At 38.1% G+C, this 19,605-nt stretch overlaps 1 protein-coding gene across 13 annotated transcripts in view; it reads right to left on the reverse strand.

Annotated features, from left to right (window-relative positions):
* LOC132196263 (zinc finger protein rotund-like) overlaps positions 1 to 19,605 on the reverse strand; it is a 128,716-nt gene that overhangs the window by 6,748 nt on the left and 102,363 nt on the right. For 12 of the 13 annotated variants that reach the window (XM_059618790.1, XM_059618784.1, XM_059618788.1 and 9 more), the window contains one exon: positions 4,354 to 4,428. In XM_059618790.1, coding sequence (XP_059474773.1) covers positions 4,354 to 4,428 — 75 coding nt within the window. Of the gene's footprint in view, positions 1 to 4,353; positions 4,429 to 12,258; positions 12,714 to 19,605 lie in introns of those variants that run through there. The other variant, XM_059618796.1, reaches the window with a different exon arrangement.

The raw sequence follows: 19,605 nt of genomic DNA on the forward strand, positions 1-19,605 counted from the left end.
GAATACGGTAGCCGCGCGTTTATGTATTTTCCGAGGCATATTTTATTTATAAATAGTGCTCGCGGGCCACACACGTCTCTCCTGCTTTTCTGACAAGACACGCGGTAATTTCATTGTTACCAGATTGAAACGTCGTGATTTTTCACTCCCACCGGCGCTCAACGCAGCCGCACATGACGAAATTTGCTCAAGATTAACCCTGAAAGCTTTTTCAGCTTTGTCACTTCTAAATTGCATGTTCACTTGTTAAAATTGCAGCACATGCTAATCAGTTTTGATGATGCGGTGATATTTTTGTAATGCATTTTTAATAAAATCTCTTCTCTCGCGACTCGATTTTTTACGCGCTATTAATTGCAGCAAAAGAGGCGTCATGATGAGCTCCGAACTCGTGGTTTGGTGATTAACTTCAATTATATAATTGGGACTTGGATGCTTTTGTGTGTAATAAATGTTGGGCGCGACATAAAACGGGTTTGATCAATTTGTGAGGAAATTTCCATTTATGTAGGATTAATGTTTATAGATACTGAATGAGCTAATTTTGATCATGATTTGCATTGATTTTTAATAGTAAAAAAATTAAATTATTTAGAAAAACAGAATTTTTGAAATTTATCACTGTTTTTTTATTTGTATTTTCTAAAATAATTGTGTTCTCAAAATTGGCACCATTAAAATTAGTTTTATAAATTAATAAGAAACTTTCAACCTAATAATATTGTCAATCAACAAGTATTAAAATGAAAATTTTCGCCCCCTCGTACGTGTGCTTTTTGAAAGCAAACGATCGACGCCGCTACTTGGCATCATTTTTCATACAATAAATTCCTTAATAAAAAAAACGAGGCCGCTCCCGCATCTCCTCACTCGCAGGGTGGAGGAGGTACAATAAAATTTCCCCAAAAACATGCACGCTCTGTAAAAGGAGCGAGAGATGAAATCTGTCTTTCTCGTCGTTGCATTCATCCCTGCAGCTCTGCGATGGGTGCGCGTTCGCTTCGGGTCGGTACACAAAATAAAATAAAATCACGAAAGCCTCCCCTCGTTGATGATCAGAAAAAGGTCTCGCCAGGTAATCTATCTCCCTGAATCAGGGTACGTTTCAGGTATTGGGAGAGAAGGTTGGGCGCGGACCAACTTTTCTTTCTTGCCTCTTTGTTATTACAAAGTTGATGAGCGTCTTTTATTCTCCGAGCGAACCCTTTCGGGCCCTGCGTCGATCGACAATTACTCAGGCTTATTCATTTTTCAAAATGCCCTGATGATTTATTTCGTTTTGATTTCTCCGAATTCAGCTTCTTCATTTTTTCGACGCGCCTGCAAATCTAGTTTGGTTTGAAAGAGAGAAAAGTATAAAAACGCCCTTATGGTCGCGAGCACGCAACCGAATTCAAATAATAATAATAATACCGAGGCAAGGTCACGCCGGCCCGAGGGCTACGATTTTTCTCTTCATTCGCGTCGAGATCAAATCGGCTGGAATTTGATTTCATTATTCTCGCACCTCCGTCTTTATATGTTTTGCTTCTTTTCATCTCGTTTGACACACAATACCGAGATTTGTCACCCTGGCAAGACGTGTCAGAGGATTTGAGACGAATTCAGGTCAGTTCCTTTGAAATAATTGTTCCGTGACCTGCTCAGGGTCCCGAAAGAGTGGTCAACGCGTAAATTGGCAACGCAGGGCGAATCGACCACGTGTGCCTCGGAGCAAGGCAATGGTCCAAGGGAAGCGAGTTGCAGAGAGAGAGAAAAAGAAAGACTGGTTTTCTTTCGGTTGCTCAGCTCGATCGCACACCAGGACATTCCTTTTGTTCGGTGCCAGCAGGAGAAAGAAAGAGCAAAGAGAGAAAATTCGGCTATACTCGAATAGAATTTGCGCGCAAAAGGACGAGTACGAGAAGATGTTCCTTGGCCTTTTCTTGGCAATTGATATATTCGCTCTCGTGACAAATTTATTCGCCCGGATTTGCATTAATTTCATCAGCTAGAACAAAATAAAACCGAAGTTTTAAGGAAAATAAGAGAAATTTTATTTAACAGTCAAAACATAATGAGTTTTTCAATTGTAAATTTTAAATTTTAATAATTTGTTATAAGAACTGTTATGGAATAAAAACTTATCTTTTCTATCGAGATTTAGAAATAAAACATTCCTCTCTCTCTCTGACATTCTTGGACTGATGGAGAGATAATGATCTCGGCAGAAATTTCGCCTTTCGAATTTTTGTGCAAAGTTAGTTTCCGAGAATTTATTTTTATTTGAATAAGATAGAAAGAGGTGATCGAGCGCACCTTTCTCCTGCATCAGCGTGTCCAGCGCAAGTTTTAAGTTGCTCACGAGGTGAATAAATTACAGGTTAACAAGTTGCCCTGGCTGGCCGCGCAGTGAAGAAAAAGCCCAACTCGCCCAGGGCCGGTCGGGCCGCGCTCATTATTGTATTCGCGGCTGCTGATTATTTCTGAGTCAACAAAGCAGGTCCGGAAATCGCGCAGTTCGCCCGAATTCTGCGTTTATTAAATCTCTTTCATCTTATTTCGGCGGAGAGAGAGATTTATTGCCCTCTTTGCTTCAATAGGACGGCACAGCAGAGAGTCAAATGCAAATTTATTATTTTGCCGTTACACGCGCGGAGATAAAATTTAGGATGCTGAGCCGAGATAAGTACCAGTTCTGCGCAGGCCGAGCCGGTCACCTGTTGCTGCTTAAATTATTTATTCACGAGCCATGAAATCGAACGTACGCGCGCAAAGTTCAAGAAGCTAAAAAGGCAAAAAAATAGCAGATGCGCCAGACTTAAAAATCGGTAATTAAGCCATAACGATTGTAAATTATATCTCTCCTTAATTTACGTTCATGACATTTTGGCCTAAAAGCAAACCACATAATAAATTTGAAGATAAAATTTGATGAATTGGTTAATAAAAGTACTTCTATTCAGTAAAAATATAATAAAATTTGATATTTTGGTTAGAATTTTAAGAAATATTTTAATTTAAAATTGAAAATAAACTCTCAATTTTAATCTCTCAAACAAACTGTGAATTTGCAATTCGTCATCCAATTTGAACACCGAGAGCAAAAAAGTGAATGCTAATTTGCAAATCGTTCTCCTTGGCGTACGTATTGATTAATTAAAAGGAGAAAAATTAATTTGAAACTAATTTATCACTGCCGACGAAAGCTGCAGGATTTTTGCCCGCACGAGACATTAGTCGGACAAAAACGAGCGCGGCTGAATCAATCATCCTCAGGCGAAATTGCAGTATTTTTTCTTTCCTCCAAGCGAAGGAGAAAAAAATGTACACTCGATTAATTAGCACGCAAATTAACCGTTGAAGTGAAACGTTCGAAATAATTTTATTAAAAAAAAAGAAGAGGTTTAGATCCGCGGCCGCCAGCTGGGGCTTTTTTGTCAGAGGTTCTTTTGATTGTGGCAAAGGTTACGGAAATAATAATAGTCCGCCCACACAACTCAGCATCTCTTTCTTATTATTGCTATGAATGGAAATAAATAAATAAATAAAAACGTGGTGTTGACTTGAGTTATTCGCACTTGAGACGCGGCGCACAATGAATAGCGAGATTTTTTTTTTGTATATTCCAAAAGTTGCAGGGGCCGAGCGAGCGAGCGAGCGGTGAGAGGTGGGAATACATTAGACTTAGCCTTGCTACCTGTTGTGTGTAGATTTTAGCCTAGAGGGGTGGGGTGGGGGGGGGGGGCAGCAGCCTTTCGCGTTATTTAATCGTACTGTAAAGGTCTTATTATGACTGCGGTGAAGGTTGAGCGCAAAAAAGGAGCGCGGCCGAAATGACTTCTTAAATTTTCTGAGCGCGCGCGTTTTACGATTTTGTTAATGGCTTGATTTGCTCCAGTTATGATTTTACTGCCCCCTTTGCTTGTGCGTTAGAGGACGTTCGGCGAAAGCACGAAAAAAAAAACACATTCGTCAACGCGGGCCGTGCAAATTGCACTGACGTTTTTACGTTTTTCGCCAGACTCAAAATAAATCTATAATTTCGCGTCACACTCCGTCGCACATTTTGGTTCAAAAAAATTAAAATTTTGCCTGCGATTTCAACGCCTTTCAATCATCCTAATTAGACGTCCGGTCATAAAATTGAATACCCAATTAAATTTTGAATATTGCACTCATTATTCAAATTCTCAATTAAAAGCAGAGTCTTCAAAAAGGCAATTATGAATAAATGATTCATATATAACTGAAAAAAATTTCATAAAAATTTTCACGTTCCCGAAACGGATTAGAAATTAGAAGCGCGCGTGTCTTTCGGGAGCCAAAAATAATCCTCAAAACTCTAAATTTTTTGCTTTTTGGCACACTCACCTCTCCTGAACCATCAATGGGCCACAGATTGCCATCGCGATTGTTGTAAAACTTGGCTCGCTTCCGTCCTCGTCCCTGCAACACAAAAAAGGGTTTTATTGACAAACACACACACACAAATCGGTTGCAAAATATTAATGACTCGTGATCGGTCATTATGCAAAAAAGATGAAATCTAGAGAGCAATTACGTTCGCAGAAATTGAAATTACGGTTGAGAATAATGCATGCATAAATTATTACATTTGCGGCGCACAAAGGCGCATAATTTAATTGCCATTACGAGCACAGCAAGGGGCGATATAATTATTTCTTTCTTACTTTTATGCTTCAGGTGAGTGAAGATAGCAAAATAATTACCCGGCAGCTCGTAACAATTTTGTATAATTGAATTTTTTTAGTTTTTCATATTCAAAATTAGTTTAATTCTTTTCGCGGCTTTTGGAAAATCATCATCGCATATGTTTTAATATTATTCAGCTGCAGTTAATGAGTTTGATATATAATTTGTAAGAAAAGAAGCTCATTGTGTTGCACGCATTCGACGCAGAGAGAGTGTTAATGCAATTATAAAACAATTAGGCGCAGCACGTTCAGCATAATAAAGTGGAAAGATATACAAAAGTTGCAGTTGAGAGTGAATGACGACCTTGTCTCCTTTTACAAATAATAATGCTCTATAGAAATAAAGAGAGTCCGGAAATCCAAATGGGGAAATACTCAGAGCTCTCTTCAATATTGCTCAAAATTAGTGTTTCCAGCCTTGCGCTTTTTAATTAATTCAAAATGAATCTTTTTATGGAGCATGTACAAGCTCCATGAGAAGAAAATTAATTTTAGAATTAATTTTATTTACATTGTATTAAAATTAAGCACAATGTATTTTTCAAAATAATTTTAACGTTCAAAAACTGCACATTTTTGTATCCAAAATTGACTCATAAAATTTAAAGAATAGAATATAATTAATTCCATTCTTATTTATATATTCAACAGAGTATCAAAATCATTGAAATTAATTTAACATTAGTCTTTAAAATCTCTCAACAGGTCTAATGAAACATTAAAAATTCAACTAAAAATTAACCACAAGTGTTACATTTCCTTAAATAAACTGAAAATTTTTGTTCTCAAAATTGACTTGCATATATAAAAGTAATAAATATTAGTTAAATTTAATTCTTATTTACTCATTTCTTTGAGCAAGTTTTAAAAGCATTTAAATTAATGTAAGAATTGCTGTTAAAAACTTTCAACAGATGTAATTAAACATAAAAAATTCAACTAAAAGTATTTGATAAGTTTCAAATTAATTATGAATTTACCACAAAACTGAAAAGTTCCCAAATCAAAATTTACTCATAATTACATTCTTGTTTATTTCTTAAATAGAGTTGTAAAACCATTGAAAGTTATGTAAAGTTTATCCTTAAAACCGTCAAGAGATCTAATTAAACATTAAAAATTCAACTAAAAATGAACCGAAATTGATAAGTTTTCAAATTAGTAAAAAATCTATAAAAAATTCATATTCATAATCGACTAAATATAGTTAAAACCAATTAAAATTAATTCGTATTCTAAGTTGTAAAAACATTGCAATTTATAATGTAAGAATTCCTCTAAAAAATTTTCAAAAGATCTAATTAAAAATAAAAAATTGACTACTAAAAAAATCACCACAATTGATAAGTTTTCCATTTTTTTTTAATTTTTAAAAAAAAAATGCAAATTTTTGTATTCCATATCGACTCATATAATTAAAACTAATTACATTCTTATTTATTTCTTAAATTGAGTTATAAAACCATTGAAATTAATGTTAAGAATTGCGGGTTAAAACTTTCAACAGATCTAATTAAACAATAAACAATTCAACAAGAGGAGCATTTTCAAGCCTTGCTCTTCTTTTATAGTAAACAAAGTAATTAGACGTGGAGAAATCATTAAAAGGAATCAAGTGAGTCCGCAATCGCGTTGAATTAAAGAAGGCTCGTTTGAGCGGAAATGCCAGGAAGGCTGTTTCGCCTCAAAATAAAATCCCATTCTGCGCGATAAATTTGTTAAGCTCAATAAAACTTAAGTTGTGGCGACGGCTCGGAGAAGAAGAAGAAGAATATTAATATAAAGAGAGTGTCAACAAAGAGTTGTTCAAAGTTTCCTGCGAGTCACCGCTACTCTCTGCGCTCAACATTTAGGGTTTCTTGGTCCAAAAATAAAACGTCTCATTCGAAAGGGAAAAAAACTCGCCGGCTCCCCTTGTTTCTCTCTCTCGGTTAATTCCAATGATGCTGAATGGAGAGTAAAAAATTTCTGAAAGGAAATGAGCTTCATCCACACCATCAGTCTGTATCCAATTTTTTGTGCCGCCGCCGCGCCGCGACAAACAAATGCGCGTCTCTGGGCCAGTCTTTTTTCGGCCACATCTGCGCGTATTAATTTGAATACGGAGCCGCCGCCGCCGTCGACTGATCACTGTCAAAAAAAATCGGAAAATTACGTCCGTGTCACGGCAGAAACGAAGTAAAAATAGTACGGACAGACGTAATTTTCTGTACTTTGCGTCGTAAAATACTTTTACGGATGAAATTGATATGCGATTTTACGTATTTGGGATGTAGCGCAAGTCTCTGTAACAGATCCGTAATTTTACGTCTCACTTTCGGACTTTTACCTGAGTGCATGTATGTTAGGGGAGGAAAGCTCAGGAGAGAATAGGGAGAGAGGCTGAAAACGTCATCACCCACGCCAGCAACTGACAAAATTCAACCCTCGCGCCTCGGCTGCAATCAGTTAAGCGTCTTTCGCCACAAAGAGAACTCCTCTTTGCTGCATCTGCTGCATCGGGCACAACATCTCCTAAAATTAGGAATATTTTGGAGCGAAGCCGCTGTATTTCCAGTTGGAGGCCTCCGCGAGTACTTTAAAAATGTAAGTTTGGATTCATCATTTTTATTTCAAGAAAATACGTTTATTTAATATCAAAAAATTACGCACAGCTAAAATTTATGCACATTATTATTATTATTATTATTTTTTTAGATTGGATTTGAAGTGAGCACTTTTGGAATAAACTAGTCCCTCGTCAATGGAAGTTCTGTTCGCAATGCGCAAAAGGTATTTTATACAGAGATTTCTCATCAATGTTTGCTAAAAAAAATTTATTTTTATTTTTCAGACAGTGTTTTCATCAACGCAAGATACGAATCGAAAAGGAATATCTGATAAAGACTACGTCAAGAGTTTCATCTACCTCAATATTAATTTTTACTTCATGTGAGTTCTCTGTAAATCCGTGATTACTAATTTATTTTAAATAAAAGTAGCCATTTATAGCAAAAATAAATTTTGTGATTTTCTGTAAAACTACCATAAAATTACGTATGAAAGAAGTAAAACAAAAATACGGACACAGTACGTAATATTCTGTGCGAAGGGAGAAATTTTCTGTAACAAATCCGTAAAATGCATCTACGGGAGGGGAGGCGGAAAAGTGCGGGCGCTCAGGTAAAATCCCTTCTTGAGAAGAGACGTACTTTTACGGCATACGCCAGAACAATAGTTTGCACCACAGATACGTAAAATCGACCATTCCATTTTAAACAGTGATATTTCATTTCGCTCTTTAAATTATGTTTGCTCTAATGACTTGCACATCTTTCTGGAAAAAATAAATGAAACGCGCGCCAGTGGGGAAAAAAATCACACGCGCGTGATTCTTTGAATAATTAATTATCGTGCAAGATTTTTCCAACATTTTCAAGCCGTCTAATTACGCACGCTTATTTTTAGCTCTTCAATTCATTTGGCAGAGCAGACTTTTAAAAAAAATTAAAAAAACATGCCTCAGCCTACAAAATTAAGTCGAAAAAATCCCCAACAGGAAATTCAAATATAAATAGAAAATAATTTTCTTAAATTGTAATTATTTTTATTTCGATGATTAAAATAAAAAATTTGTTGATTTGAATTTTTTTCGACAGACGCTTGTTATATTTTTTCATCCTTTCTGATTGGCCTAGTTTTTTTGCTCATTACGAGTTGCGCACTTGATGCACATTAGAAAACTTTGCGGTTTTGACGACGGATTTTCGTGTGTGTCGCGCTGTGATTTTCGAACGTGTTTCCTGTTCGTCGTCGCGAGCAACGTGCGCTGAAGTGCAGCGCGCGAAAAATCTTGTGCTGCTGTTTACATTGTGCACGCAGCCATGTGCACATGAAATCGTAAAGCATGTCTCGGTTGCATCGCATACGAAAGTGCAATTCTGGCTGCGGCCACTCGGCCGAAAACGCCAATGTTCACTCAACTTTGAGTGAACATTTTCGACACAATAAGACTTTTGATAAACGCCGATGATAAAAATAGCCTTTGTTGGATTGATATGAAAGCAGGACAAGCACGTCTCTTGCTGATATTTCCTTGTTCGAGAAAAGCCAAAAGACCGCGGCAATTTGTCACTCCAGAGTGAGACGTACTAATATAACTAAAATTGCGTTAGAATAAAATTTATTCTCTTAAATTAATAAAAACCTTTAATTGTTTGTAATTATTATGGTACATTGAAAAGAACATTCTTTCAACGCAACAAAATTTGATCAAAAATTGGCAAATATAAAAAAAATCAATAATTTTATTTCAAAAGAATATTTGTCTTTTTCAAATTTTAATTTTTTTTATTTGTGTTTCTGCACAAACCACAAAATTTATATTAATTAATTAATTTGAAAAGCTTATTCTGATCTAAACGCTTTCTCTGAATAATATTAAAACAATTTTGAAGCATAATTTATGTACTTATTTAAAGACTTTCTACGAAAGGTCATCAAAAAGTCATCGCAAAAGTCAACATTGGGTTTAAAATTGTCTTTTGCACTGAAACAAAAGCACCAAATAATATTGTTTAAAACAGATTTTCAAAACTATTTTCTTTTAAAAATGAAAAATGATAATTCAAAATAATTTGAACAGAGAATATTTGAATTGAGTTTTAAATTTACCTGCGACATTAATTTATATAATTCCAGCAGGGCTTTCCAACTCTGCACTCATGAGGTATATTTTACTGCGCATTATTACGACTTAATTAGAATGTAATGGAGCAAAATTGTTGCCATTTTGATCGTCAAATTCGCGTGCAGCACGCGCGAGTGTCGCGCGCGCGGGCAAAAGTGCAGGACTGGCCAGCGCAGCTTTTTCCAAATTCCGGTCGGCGCGGCCGAGATAAAATCTGCGGCCAAGAGCAGAGAATTCGTCTTTTGCCGCCGCCGCCGCCGCCGTGGATGCAACACAAAGTCGAGTGCAGCACAGGATTTACACGTAATTACCACTGGAGCGCGGGGTGTGCGCCAACAATTATATCAGCAAATCCAATCTCGTTCCAACACCACAACCAACACAAATTTATACATGCATTTTATAGCATTTTATGAAACTGAAAAATGCTTTTACTCGAGACGAATTTCACGAAAAATTAAAAAGATAAAACGACAACTGACCTCATCAGGGATTTTGTGTGTCAAACAATAAGAGGGAGGAAATTACAAATAAAATTGAAATATTTCATTTTAATTTGAAAAATAGCAGAAATTAATGAAAGCAAAATATTTAGTCAATGAATTTATGCGATTTTTTATTAAATAAATTGAATTTTCTCAATTCCATTTTCAATTTTTCATAATTTCCTGTAATTTAATTTTCATTCGAAAAGAGACAAATCCCTATAGTTTTTTTTAACGCAAGACTTTTTAGGATCATATTTATCATTTCATTTTTTACATTTTAAATTTTTAAATTTTTTTTATTTCATTGAGAGGAACGCGTTGCAAAGTGTTTTTGCTGAAACACAAAACACAATTAATGTGAAAATTCACGAGTGCACTTCCCGCCGGCGTGGCCTTTTCCTGTGCGTCTGATTCTGGACGTGCTCCATATTTCATTTTTGAAACACAGACTTGCTTTTTCCACGTGTAATATTTCAACACGTGGAGAAGATTTTTAAAATGTATTAAATTAACATATTTGATCACGAATTCAATTCATTTTTTATGTAGTTTTAATTTTTCCTCTTTTCTTTTGTAATTTTTATTTCAAAAGATTTGATATTGGAAATAAATTGGGTGCATTAAACAAGAATGCATGGCTCGGAGGGAAGTTTTAGAGGGAAAGAAAATATAAAAACCATTTCCTGGTGGCGAGAGCCCCAAAGCGTTTCCTTCGCCCCATGCAAATTGAAGATTCAATTCACGCGCGCATAACTAATCCGCAGCAAATTCCAAACGCGTGAAATCTCCACTTCCTTTCCTCCCTTTTTCAAAAATACCATTCTTTCAACAGTCCTTCAGGGAACGTTTGCTAGAGAAATATTAAATGACGCAATGATTCGGCTGACGTCATTTGTCTCTCAAAACTCAAACAAAACGCGCAAAACGTGAATTAATCAAAAAGGATTACATCTCGCACTATTAAAGTGACATCGCGATAAAAAATGAGACGAAAAAAATCAATCCACCATACACGTGTTGTGATATTTTATGCGTCTGTCAACACACGCAGTCAAAATCTTCTTCCGAACGAGAATAAAAAATTTAAATGAGTTTTTGTCCAATGCATTCTAGCATAATTTTCTCTCCCCTAACGAGGAAGTTTTTGATACTTGCCGAGAGTGCACTTGATTATGGACCCTTTCACTGCAGAGGGTTGAGATGAATAAAAAAAAATTACTTTTTCTTTCATTCGTTTAACAATAACCAAATTAAAAAGTATTTCGAGCGGTTTAATAAAATAAACATTTCATTTTTTCCCTTCGGAATAAAATTTCTTATAGAAAAGCAGGCATTATGAAATACAATTTCTAAACAAGCTTAAACGGATTCGATTCCTTTGAATCGGCTAATACATTTGTTAGTTGTTGTTGTCACAGATATTCTCGCAGATGTCTGAATGTGCGCCGACGTATTCTTTGGAAAAAAAAGACTCAATTGTCCGCGCGGCTGCAGGGGGTGTCAAAACTTGGAAAAAAAGATTTATTTCGATGTTTGACCTCGTCGCTTTTTAACACGCTGACCAAAGGCAATTTGCGATCGTAAAATATTATGAACTCGAATGGTTTAGTAAAATTGAGTTTTTTTTGTTGGCCATGTGGTGAGGACAAAGGAAAACAAACACGCACGCGGAGATGAATAGACGATTTTTTCTCTCTCGAAGGATTTGTATTAAAATTTTGGTTTGAAAGTCATGGGTTGAGGAAGTGAAGAGAATGCTAGAGAGCGCGAAAACTGGTTTGTCGTTCAAATCATGTGATTCGCAACAAGTGGAAAATGGTCCAGACGCAGACTCCGCCGCGGCCGCGATAAGAGAATATTTTCGGCCTTTTCAGCGGCAATTAATCCAGTTTAGGCAAAACTGTATACGACGATTATATTTGCAAATTCAAGAAGAAGTCCGAGTCGTCACGTGAAAAAGACGTTCGAAAGGAGAATTTTTCCTCTTGCAAATAAATTGAGCCATAAATATTCTGGTTTCAAGGATGTAACTTATTTTAAATCAAAGCGAACTTCAAACATAAACGGACAAAAAAGTTTAGAATAAAAATTGTCTACAAGAATTCCTCATTTCAATTATTTAAAAGAAGATGCAAAAAATTTTCTCTCTATACATTTTAGCATTCCAAGAAAATTTAATTCATAGGAAGAACTGAATTTTTTAAATTTATGGGAATTTTCAAAATATTTTTTATCCTCAAAATTGGCCCGATCAAATCACGTTCTTATCAATTAAACTGGACAAACAAAATCAGTGAACAAGGAATGTTAAGAATAATTATATGGTTTACAAAAAAATTTGGCAAATTTTTTTGGCTGGACCAGTTTTTTGTTGAAGTTTTTGAATAATTCGTAGGGACGGTACCTTTGGCTCTCGGACGGACTGTTGGGGCGGCGACTGGACGGGGGAGGCCGGTTGCTGGTGGGGGTTGGTGGCGGGCGTGGAGGCCCTCGAGTGGGTGCTGCCGCCGCCCCCGCTGAGGACGCCGCTCGAGGGCGGCGAGGCCTGCTCGGAGGCGCCGAACTCGTCCTTGATGAGGGCGGCACTTTGTTGTTGCTGTTGTTGTTGTTGTTGCTGCTGCTGGTGGTGGAGCTGCTGGAGGTGCTGGTGGTGGAGGGCGACGAGGTGGTGGTAGCCGCCGGGCACCATGACCTCGTCGGCGTCGCCGGGCTGCGCGGGCTGCAGGTACTCGAGGTGCGGCAGGTGCGGGCGGAAGTCGAGGGCGCCGGCGTCCATCTTCGAGTGCAGGGCAGCGGCCGTCAACACCTCCACGAACATTTGCTCGGGCGTTTGCTCTCGGGTCGGAGTGCGCGCGAGACCGCGGCTGGCGAGCGACTGAGCCGGTGGCGGGGATGCTTGCTCGGCCGACCTTCCACTTCTCCCTGCCTGCGCCGCCGCTACCGCTTCTTTTCAATGCACGATGAATAAAAAAATAAAAGTTAAAAAAGCCCCTGCGTCTGCAGCATGAATGTTCGGCAGCAGCTCCTCGCGCGCGAAGGGGGAGAGGCCCGAGGGCATAAAAAATATACTGAAAAAAAGGGGAGGATATAAATTGTACTCGGCGTGTTGTGTGCATTAAGAAAAAACGAACGGTTGCTCCACTGATGATCATCATCATGCGAGACGATTCCTTCAATCTGCACGGGGGAGGCTTCGTCTTCATCTTCTTCTTCGACTGGACAATTTTTTTTTATTTCCACAGCCACGTGTTTATATTTTGATCCGATCGATACATCATACTTTTCTTTTTGTTGCATATTTTTTTCCTTCCACATGGGAGGTCATTTTGCTCTCTTTGTGTGTTTTGGTGATTATTCACGTCGCATGTTGTTTATTCCTTTTTGGAACGGCTGCAGCATCATTCTGCATCCGTAATCTCCGAATCGACGGCAACTCCATGCACTGCGCGATTCATTTTTTGGTAATAATAGGAAGCGTGTTTTTTCTCTCTCATTTTTCTTTTCGGACGACGCTCTCTGCTCAATGGAGAGGTAATCAAGCTTGTCTATGCAGATGTCGGTTTGTTTACAGTTTTTTGATGGGCTTCGCGTTTATTTGTTAACCGTCTGCGTCCGTCCATCTCCCAACAATATGCAGACACGTTGAGTTGGAATATTTCAATAAGAGCAGAATTTTCAAATTTTTTTCCTCTACACAAAAATTCGAAAAAAAAAATGCAAAATTGTTTGATAATTGATTGCTTTAAATTATACAACTGATGATTTTTTAAAAATTTTATAAACCAAACAAGGAAAATGTTCTTTAATTTCTTATTACTCAAATTAATACGCAATTCTCAATTAATAAATTCAAATTTGTTAGAATTACTCTAAAACTATAAAAAAAAAATGTTGGACTTTCTTATTAATATTTAATTTTGCAAATTCAGTGAATTATATTCAAATAAATTTAGCATTAACTCAGCGTTAAATCACATCAGTTTATTAGTAAAATTTGATGCACTTTTTATTATTTATTATTATTTATTTCTTTATTTTTTTGCTTTTGGCAAACAGAAAAAAAAGTAATGGCACAAAAAACTTATGGTGCTGCAAACCGCACGCGTGATATTCTCCGCATCAACACTTTCATTGTTGCGTGCATCAAGTGCATAAAATGCGGCTGCAAGTGCATCGACGTAGCCTATTTTTTAACCGCGCGCCGACGTTTTTTGCGGCAACACGCGCCCGTCGAGAACAATTTTTTCTATTTAACCTGCTCTGCAAGAACAGACCAGGAACAGACTAACTAACTCGGTTAGGGACTGGCCAAATAAAAATACAATTTTTCCTCCGCTGGGAGGCACAAAAGGCGGACGCAAAAATATATGAAACTTGCTGTGAATAAAAAGAATATAATAAAAGAAAGAGACGCCGCTGCAGAGAGTGCGTGAAATATTATTAGGGGAGCTTTTTCCTCTTCTTTTGCATCGCCAGCGCAGGAACCCCAAGTGCATTTTAATGGCACGCATGTCCGTTTTTTCCTTCTCTTCTTTTTAAATGTACTGCACAAGTTGATTAGCATATTGGCATCGCAGCAATGACCCAGAGGTCTTTACCTAACCGTGGGAGCGCAAAAAATACACACAAAAGCTCAAACTTCTTTTCTGTGCCGCTGCTGCTCGTTGTATTATTATTATTACGTAAAAAGAGAAGGAGAGGGGCCGAAGAAGCAGTTTTCTTTCAAGGAGCTGAGCCTGCACCACCAGGGGTCTTCACCACTCTACGCTCAACACACATCAAATCTCTCTCTTCCGATTTTTATGGACGCTGTTTGTGTAAATATTTTAATTTCCAATATTGCGCGCTGCCGCCTTACGTGAGTGCGCACTTTTTACACTTGACGTGGAATTAAGGGATGCTTATTCGAATGATCCGATCCACTGACTTTTCCTCAACTGCCATCAAGCAGCTGCTAATTTGAAAAGAAAAAATGTCTCCGAAATTTGGCTTTGATTAATTGAATACAAAAAAATTGGTTTCGGTCAGCTTGAGAAATTTTATACAAATAATTATAAATTTTAGATATAATTATTTCGCATATTGGGTGAACAAAAACTCAACTCTTGTGAGATGCTTCGGTTGTTTGAAAAGGGTGCGCGCACATTTGGTGAGGAAACCCGAGAAAACCGCCACATTTTTCGCTTTGGTAAAAAAAGAAACCCATTCATTCATCATCCCCGACGCTGCACAATAAAAGGATTTCGCCCCTTTTTACGCACGGCCTGTTTATCTTTTCTACCCCCTTGGAAATGTTAAGTTGCGCAATTAGAAATATTTTCCTCTGCACAAAAGAGCCGGTGCGGATTTTTTTTTCTTCAAAAAAAAAGGGGGGAAGAAAGACGATATATTCGGAGGGTGTGTAGGCGCGACTCGCCCCATCTGAGGGTTGCGAGGAAAGGGGTGGCGGCAAGACAACGTCTAGACAGACGAACCACCCCCACCCTCCCTCCGCTCGTCGGCGAGGAGAAAAAATATCCGCCGTGTTTTTTATTTTAAGTTCTCCCCTCCACGCTACCCTTTGAGAAAGAAAGAAACGCAGCATCCGAGGCGCGAGATGATGCAGCAGGTCTGCTCCTCACACCATAATGAGTTAATGCAGTCCAAAAAAAAAAAAAAGAACCAACACTACTTTCCCTTTCTACCGAAAAATGCTGTGTTTTTTGTTGTCGTTTTTTACGAGAGTCGATTCATAGATATAATGGAGCTCGCACTTGTTGCCCCCTCACACTCACACACACACACACACACACATGCCAGTGTAAACAGTCATAAAAATAGTAGGGTTATTACTTGTTTAGATTATCTTTCACTCTCTCTCCGGCGAGACTCCTCCTCCTCCTCCCACGCTCCGAGAGAGAAAAAAAATAAATATATACAAGTCTTGTTTGTGACTTGAAATGTAACGAGTGATAAGTCTCGGCGTTGACAAGTCGCGACTGATGCCAAAATTAACCCAACAATGAGACTTGAATCATATTTCGTGGTAAAATTACATGCCGGCGGCGCCAATCTTGGTCATAATAAATGTGTTTGCCGCGGCGGTAAATCAAAAATAACTTTTTGCCGGGGCTCTTGAATTTTTTCCTCCCTCTCTCTGTGTCGTCGGCGGCGGTGGCAATTTCTGCCGTGCAAAAAGGATATTTTTCATTTCTGCAGTGACGAAAGCGATCCGGCTCGAGTCTTTGATACAGAAACCATAAATCTCGGCGCACGATGAAATGTTGGTCGCATTCGGGGCCGAGAGCAAAGAGCAGCTCTTCCGCTCACGAAACATTTGTGTGTAATTAGTCGGCCTTAAGCTTTTGCCAGTTCCAAATTAGAATTGGATTTGGTTTCTTAAACTTCTCTTCCTGCAGCTCCAGACGCGCCGTTTTAAGAGCACATTTTTCAGAGGAAAATATTTAAAACATTCTGCGAAATTCATATTCATTTTAACTCTGTTTAATCTACTGAATGACATTTGATCAAATAATTTGAATTTTTGTTTTTAGTGAGTTGTGATTTTGAAAAGGAATTTAAAATTAATTGAATATATTTGAAAATTTGAGAACTATACTTTTCTTTTTGTTATCTCAAATTGAAATTGTTTTTAAGTTTGTATATTTAATAAATTTAAATTATGTCTCAAAGTTCTCATGCAAATATCATTTAATTTCTCAGCAAACAAAAATAATAATTCCTTTTTGAAATAAAAATAAAATTTGTCCCTTTTCAGCTTCACGCTGCGTTTAACTTTGAGCCGACCTTTTCACTCTCTCTGCAGGTGAATCGAATTTTAAATCGGACGCCGTTTGACTTTGATTGCGTTCGAGGATAATTCGTGCTGCCCTTTGAGCGCATCTTTTCTCAAACACACAACACAGAAGTCATCGCGAGGAGAGGAAGAAGATTGAAAAGGTGTACCGAGGCCTTGAATGCTCCTCAAGCCGCGCTGTCGGTCGTCAGGTGGTAAGTGCATCTCCAATAATAATAATAATACGAGCGCGGCGAGTGAGGCAATATCCCTACAAAACAATTGCGACTCCACACATTTAACATGGAAGCACGCAATCGGCCCATTATCTCTCTGCAGCGCTTGTTGGGGCCCGAATAATCACAATAATAACACAATACAAGACCCAAGCAGCCGCGAAAACTCTCGCGCGCATATGAAAATAATATGCGCGCACCGCACCGGATGTTTTATGATCTTTCCATACGTTTAAAAGATTCTTTTTTAATTGGGACTTGAACATACGATTGGAATTCGAGTGAGAGAGCGTAATTTTGTAATTGTCTCATGCTGGTATATGAGGGCAAATTATGCGGTGCTGCCGGTCTACGAAGTACTTGAAAACAGGCACAAATACCAGCACTTTTATTTTGATTAAATATGTTCTATTATTTTAAATTTCTTCACCATCCTTCATTGTTAATTGATATAGGAATTTAATGTAGGTTGATTTTTTTTATAAATTTTAAGCTTTTTTATCAAATTATTACTGAAATTATTTTAAACTATTAAATTTGAAACATTTATATACAACCTGATTGTGGCAAAGACTGGTTTTTCTTCCATATTATTTTACAATAAAGCCACAAGGGCAATTTTCTTTGCTCGTTGCGTGCTGCCGTTTTTGGTGAAGTGCGACCGAGACCCGCAGCATCTCATCATCCTAGCTCCGTCCGCAGGTACAAACAAATTTCGTTGCACAGCAGTCGGACTCGCATATGCGGCCGGGTTTGCTCCCAAAGTAATGATTTAATATCAGAGCGAGCGAGCGTAAGACGAGCCTCGCGGGCATCTGCCCATGATGATGGACCACTGGGGGCTGAGTGACCTTGGGCCTGCCTCCCCAGCCTCCCCTCTCGTCTCCATCAGCTTCGGCACCATCATTAACCAACACACAGACTCGCGCGGTGTTGCAGCGCCTCATGCACGAGATTCAGCCACGCTGGGGGTGCACAAAATAAACAAAATGCACTCGTCGCCGATCATTAGCGGGTTTTTCAGAAAATTAACACAAGAGGCAAGCAAACTGTATATAGAGAAAGGTCTCTTTTGTTTTTCATGGTGTGTTTTGTTTGGAAGGAGGGGAAGCGACACCATTAATCACTTGGAAAAAGTAATTAGTCAATCTCTTAATCGTCTTTGAGAGAGGAGAATATTATTTGTGCGCCAAAGAAGATCGGAAAAGAACAACTTTCTCACGCAGTCTTCGACTTCCGTGGGTTTTATTAACATGTCAATAATTATAAACCGTCTTGGTATAAGAAACAATTAAAAGCTTTTGCAATGAAATTAATTTTGATGGTTATTCTTCATGGATTTGCAAATTCAGTTACGATGGTAAGAAGAATTTAAGTGCTTGGAAGAACTTAATTTTTGAAATTTAATATATAATGTTTCTTATAATAATTTTTGAAAATAATTTTATTTCCTCAAAACTGCTTAAGATTAAAATTGATGAAAATTTCACCAAATCACCCCAATTAAGATGGAAAAATAGAAACAATATGTCAATCGACAAAAAATTGTACATTGATCTTTCAGAAGTTTTATTTTCAGTGTAGATATCATAATACACTGTAAAATGATTAATTTTACAAAAATTCCAAAAAGAATTCTTCTTAAAAAGTGAGAGTGGATATTTCTGAAGCATCTCGAATTCGATACCAGCTGCAATGCGCCAACATTTTGACAGAAATAGATGCGCGGACGAAATTCACACACAGCAGTATAATGTGGCGTAAAAAATGGTTAAGAGAAAAAAAACGGCGCTTGCTCGCTCCCCACGTCGCTCGCGTAATCCAGAGCAACAGTTGTGATTTCCCGTCTTTTAATAAATTTGGTCCGAGAGAGCAGAGAGGAAATAAAATCTAACTGGCATAAGGTGCGGTGTGGAGCCGGATGCCTTTTTCTTTTCTACGCTCCAAATTACACGCACATACGCATTTTCATCCCCTTTACGCAATCTTCGGCGCGGTTCACACGGGCATTGAGTAGACTCAGGTGTTCCCCGCGCGCTCTTTATCTGCAGCGCAGGGCCACGATCACTCCCCCGCTCGCATCACAGACGAACAAGAAGAAGAAGAGGAGCACATTAGAGAGGCCAGACGGCAGCAGCTGTGTTATTTCTTTCAAGGGCTGCTGAGAGACTACACCTCATTATCCTTCCTCCCTCCTCTCCTCTCTTCATCTCCGCCAACGAGAGATTTTTCTCCCGCGCCGCCGATGCTCATATGCATGTCTGCTCTTTCAAAGGGGTTAAAAATTAAATTTCAACTGCGTCGCGTCTCTCTCTCTCTCTTGGGAACAATTCGCCCAGCTCCGCGGGGGCTGCTGCTTTTTTCTTAATGGGTGGCGGGAAATAAATATGTGTGTAACTGAGAAGATGCAGTGTGGGGGCGAAAATTATGAAATTAAAACGCAGCAAGTCGGGAGTGCTGGGAACGCATCTTATTTAAATATTAGACGGAGCTGCTGGTGTTATAATGGGCGCAATTTATTATTCCAGCAGTTCTTGATGGGAGGAAGTGGATGAGTAAATGCGCCGATGAGATGCATTCTTGGGAATATGCTCAGATTTTCGGGTAATTTATTTATCTGAACAAATGAGTGAGACTCACGAGATGATGTAATTTGATATTGCAGCTTAAAAGGCAATTAAATACACGATTTTTTTTTTAAATATAAAATAAATCTGTGACTCGGGTGATTTTTATTGTT

Source organism: Neocloeon triangulifer, unplaced genomic scaffold, assembly GCF_031216515.1.
Source record: "Neocloeon triangulifer isolate White Clay Creek 2 clone unplaced genomic scaffold, ASM3121651v1 ptg000011l, whole genome shotgun sequence".
NCBI lineage: Eukaryota > Metazoa > Arthropoda > Insecta > Ephemeroptera > Baetidae > Neocloeon > Neocloeon triangulifer.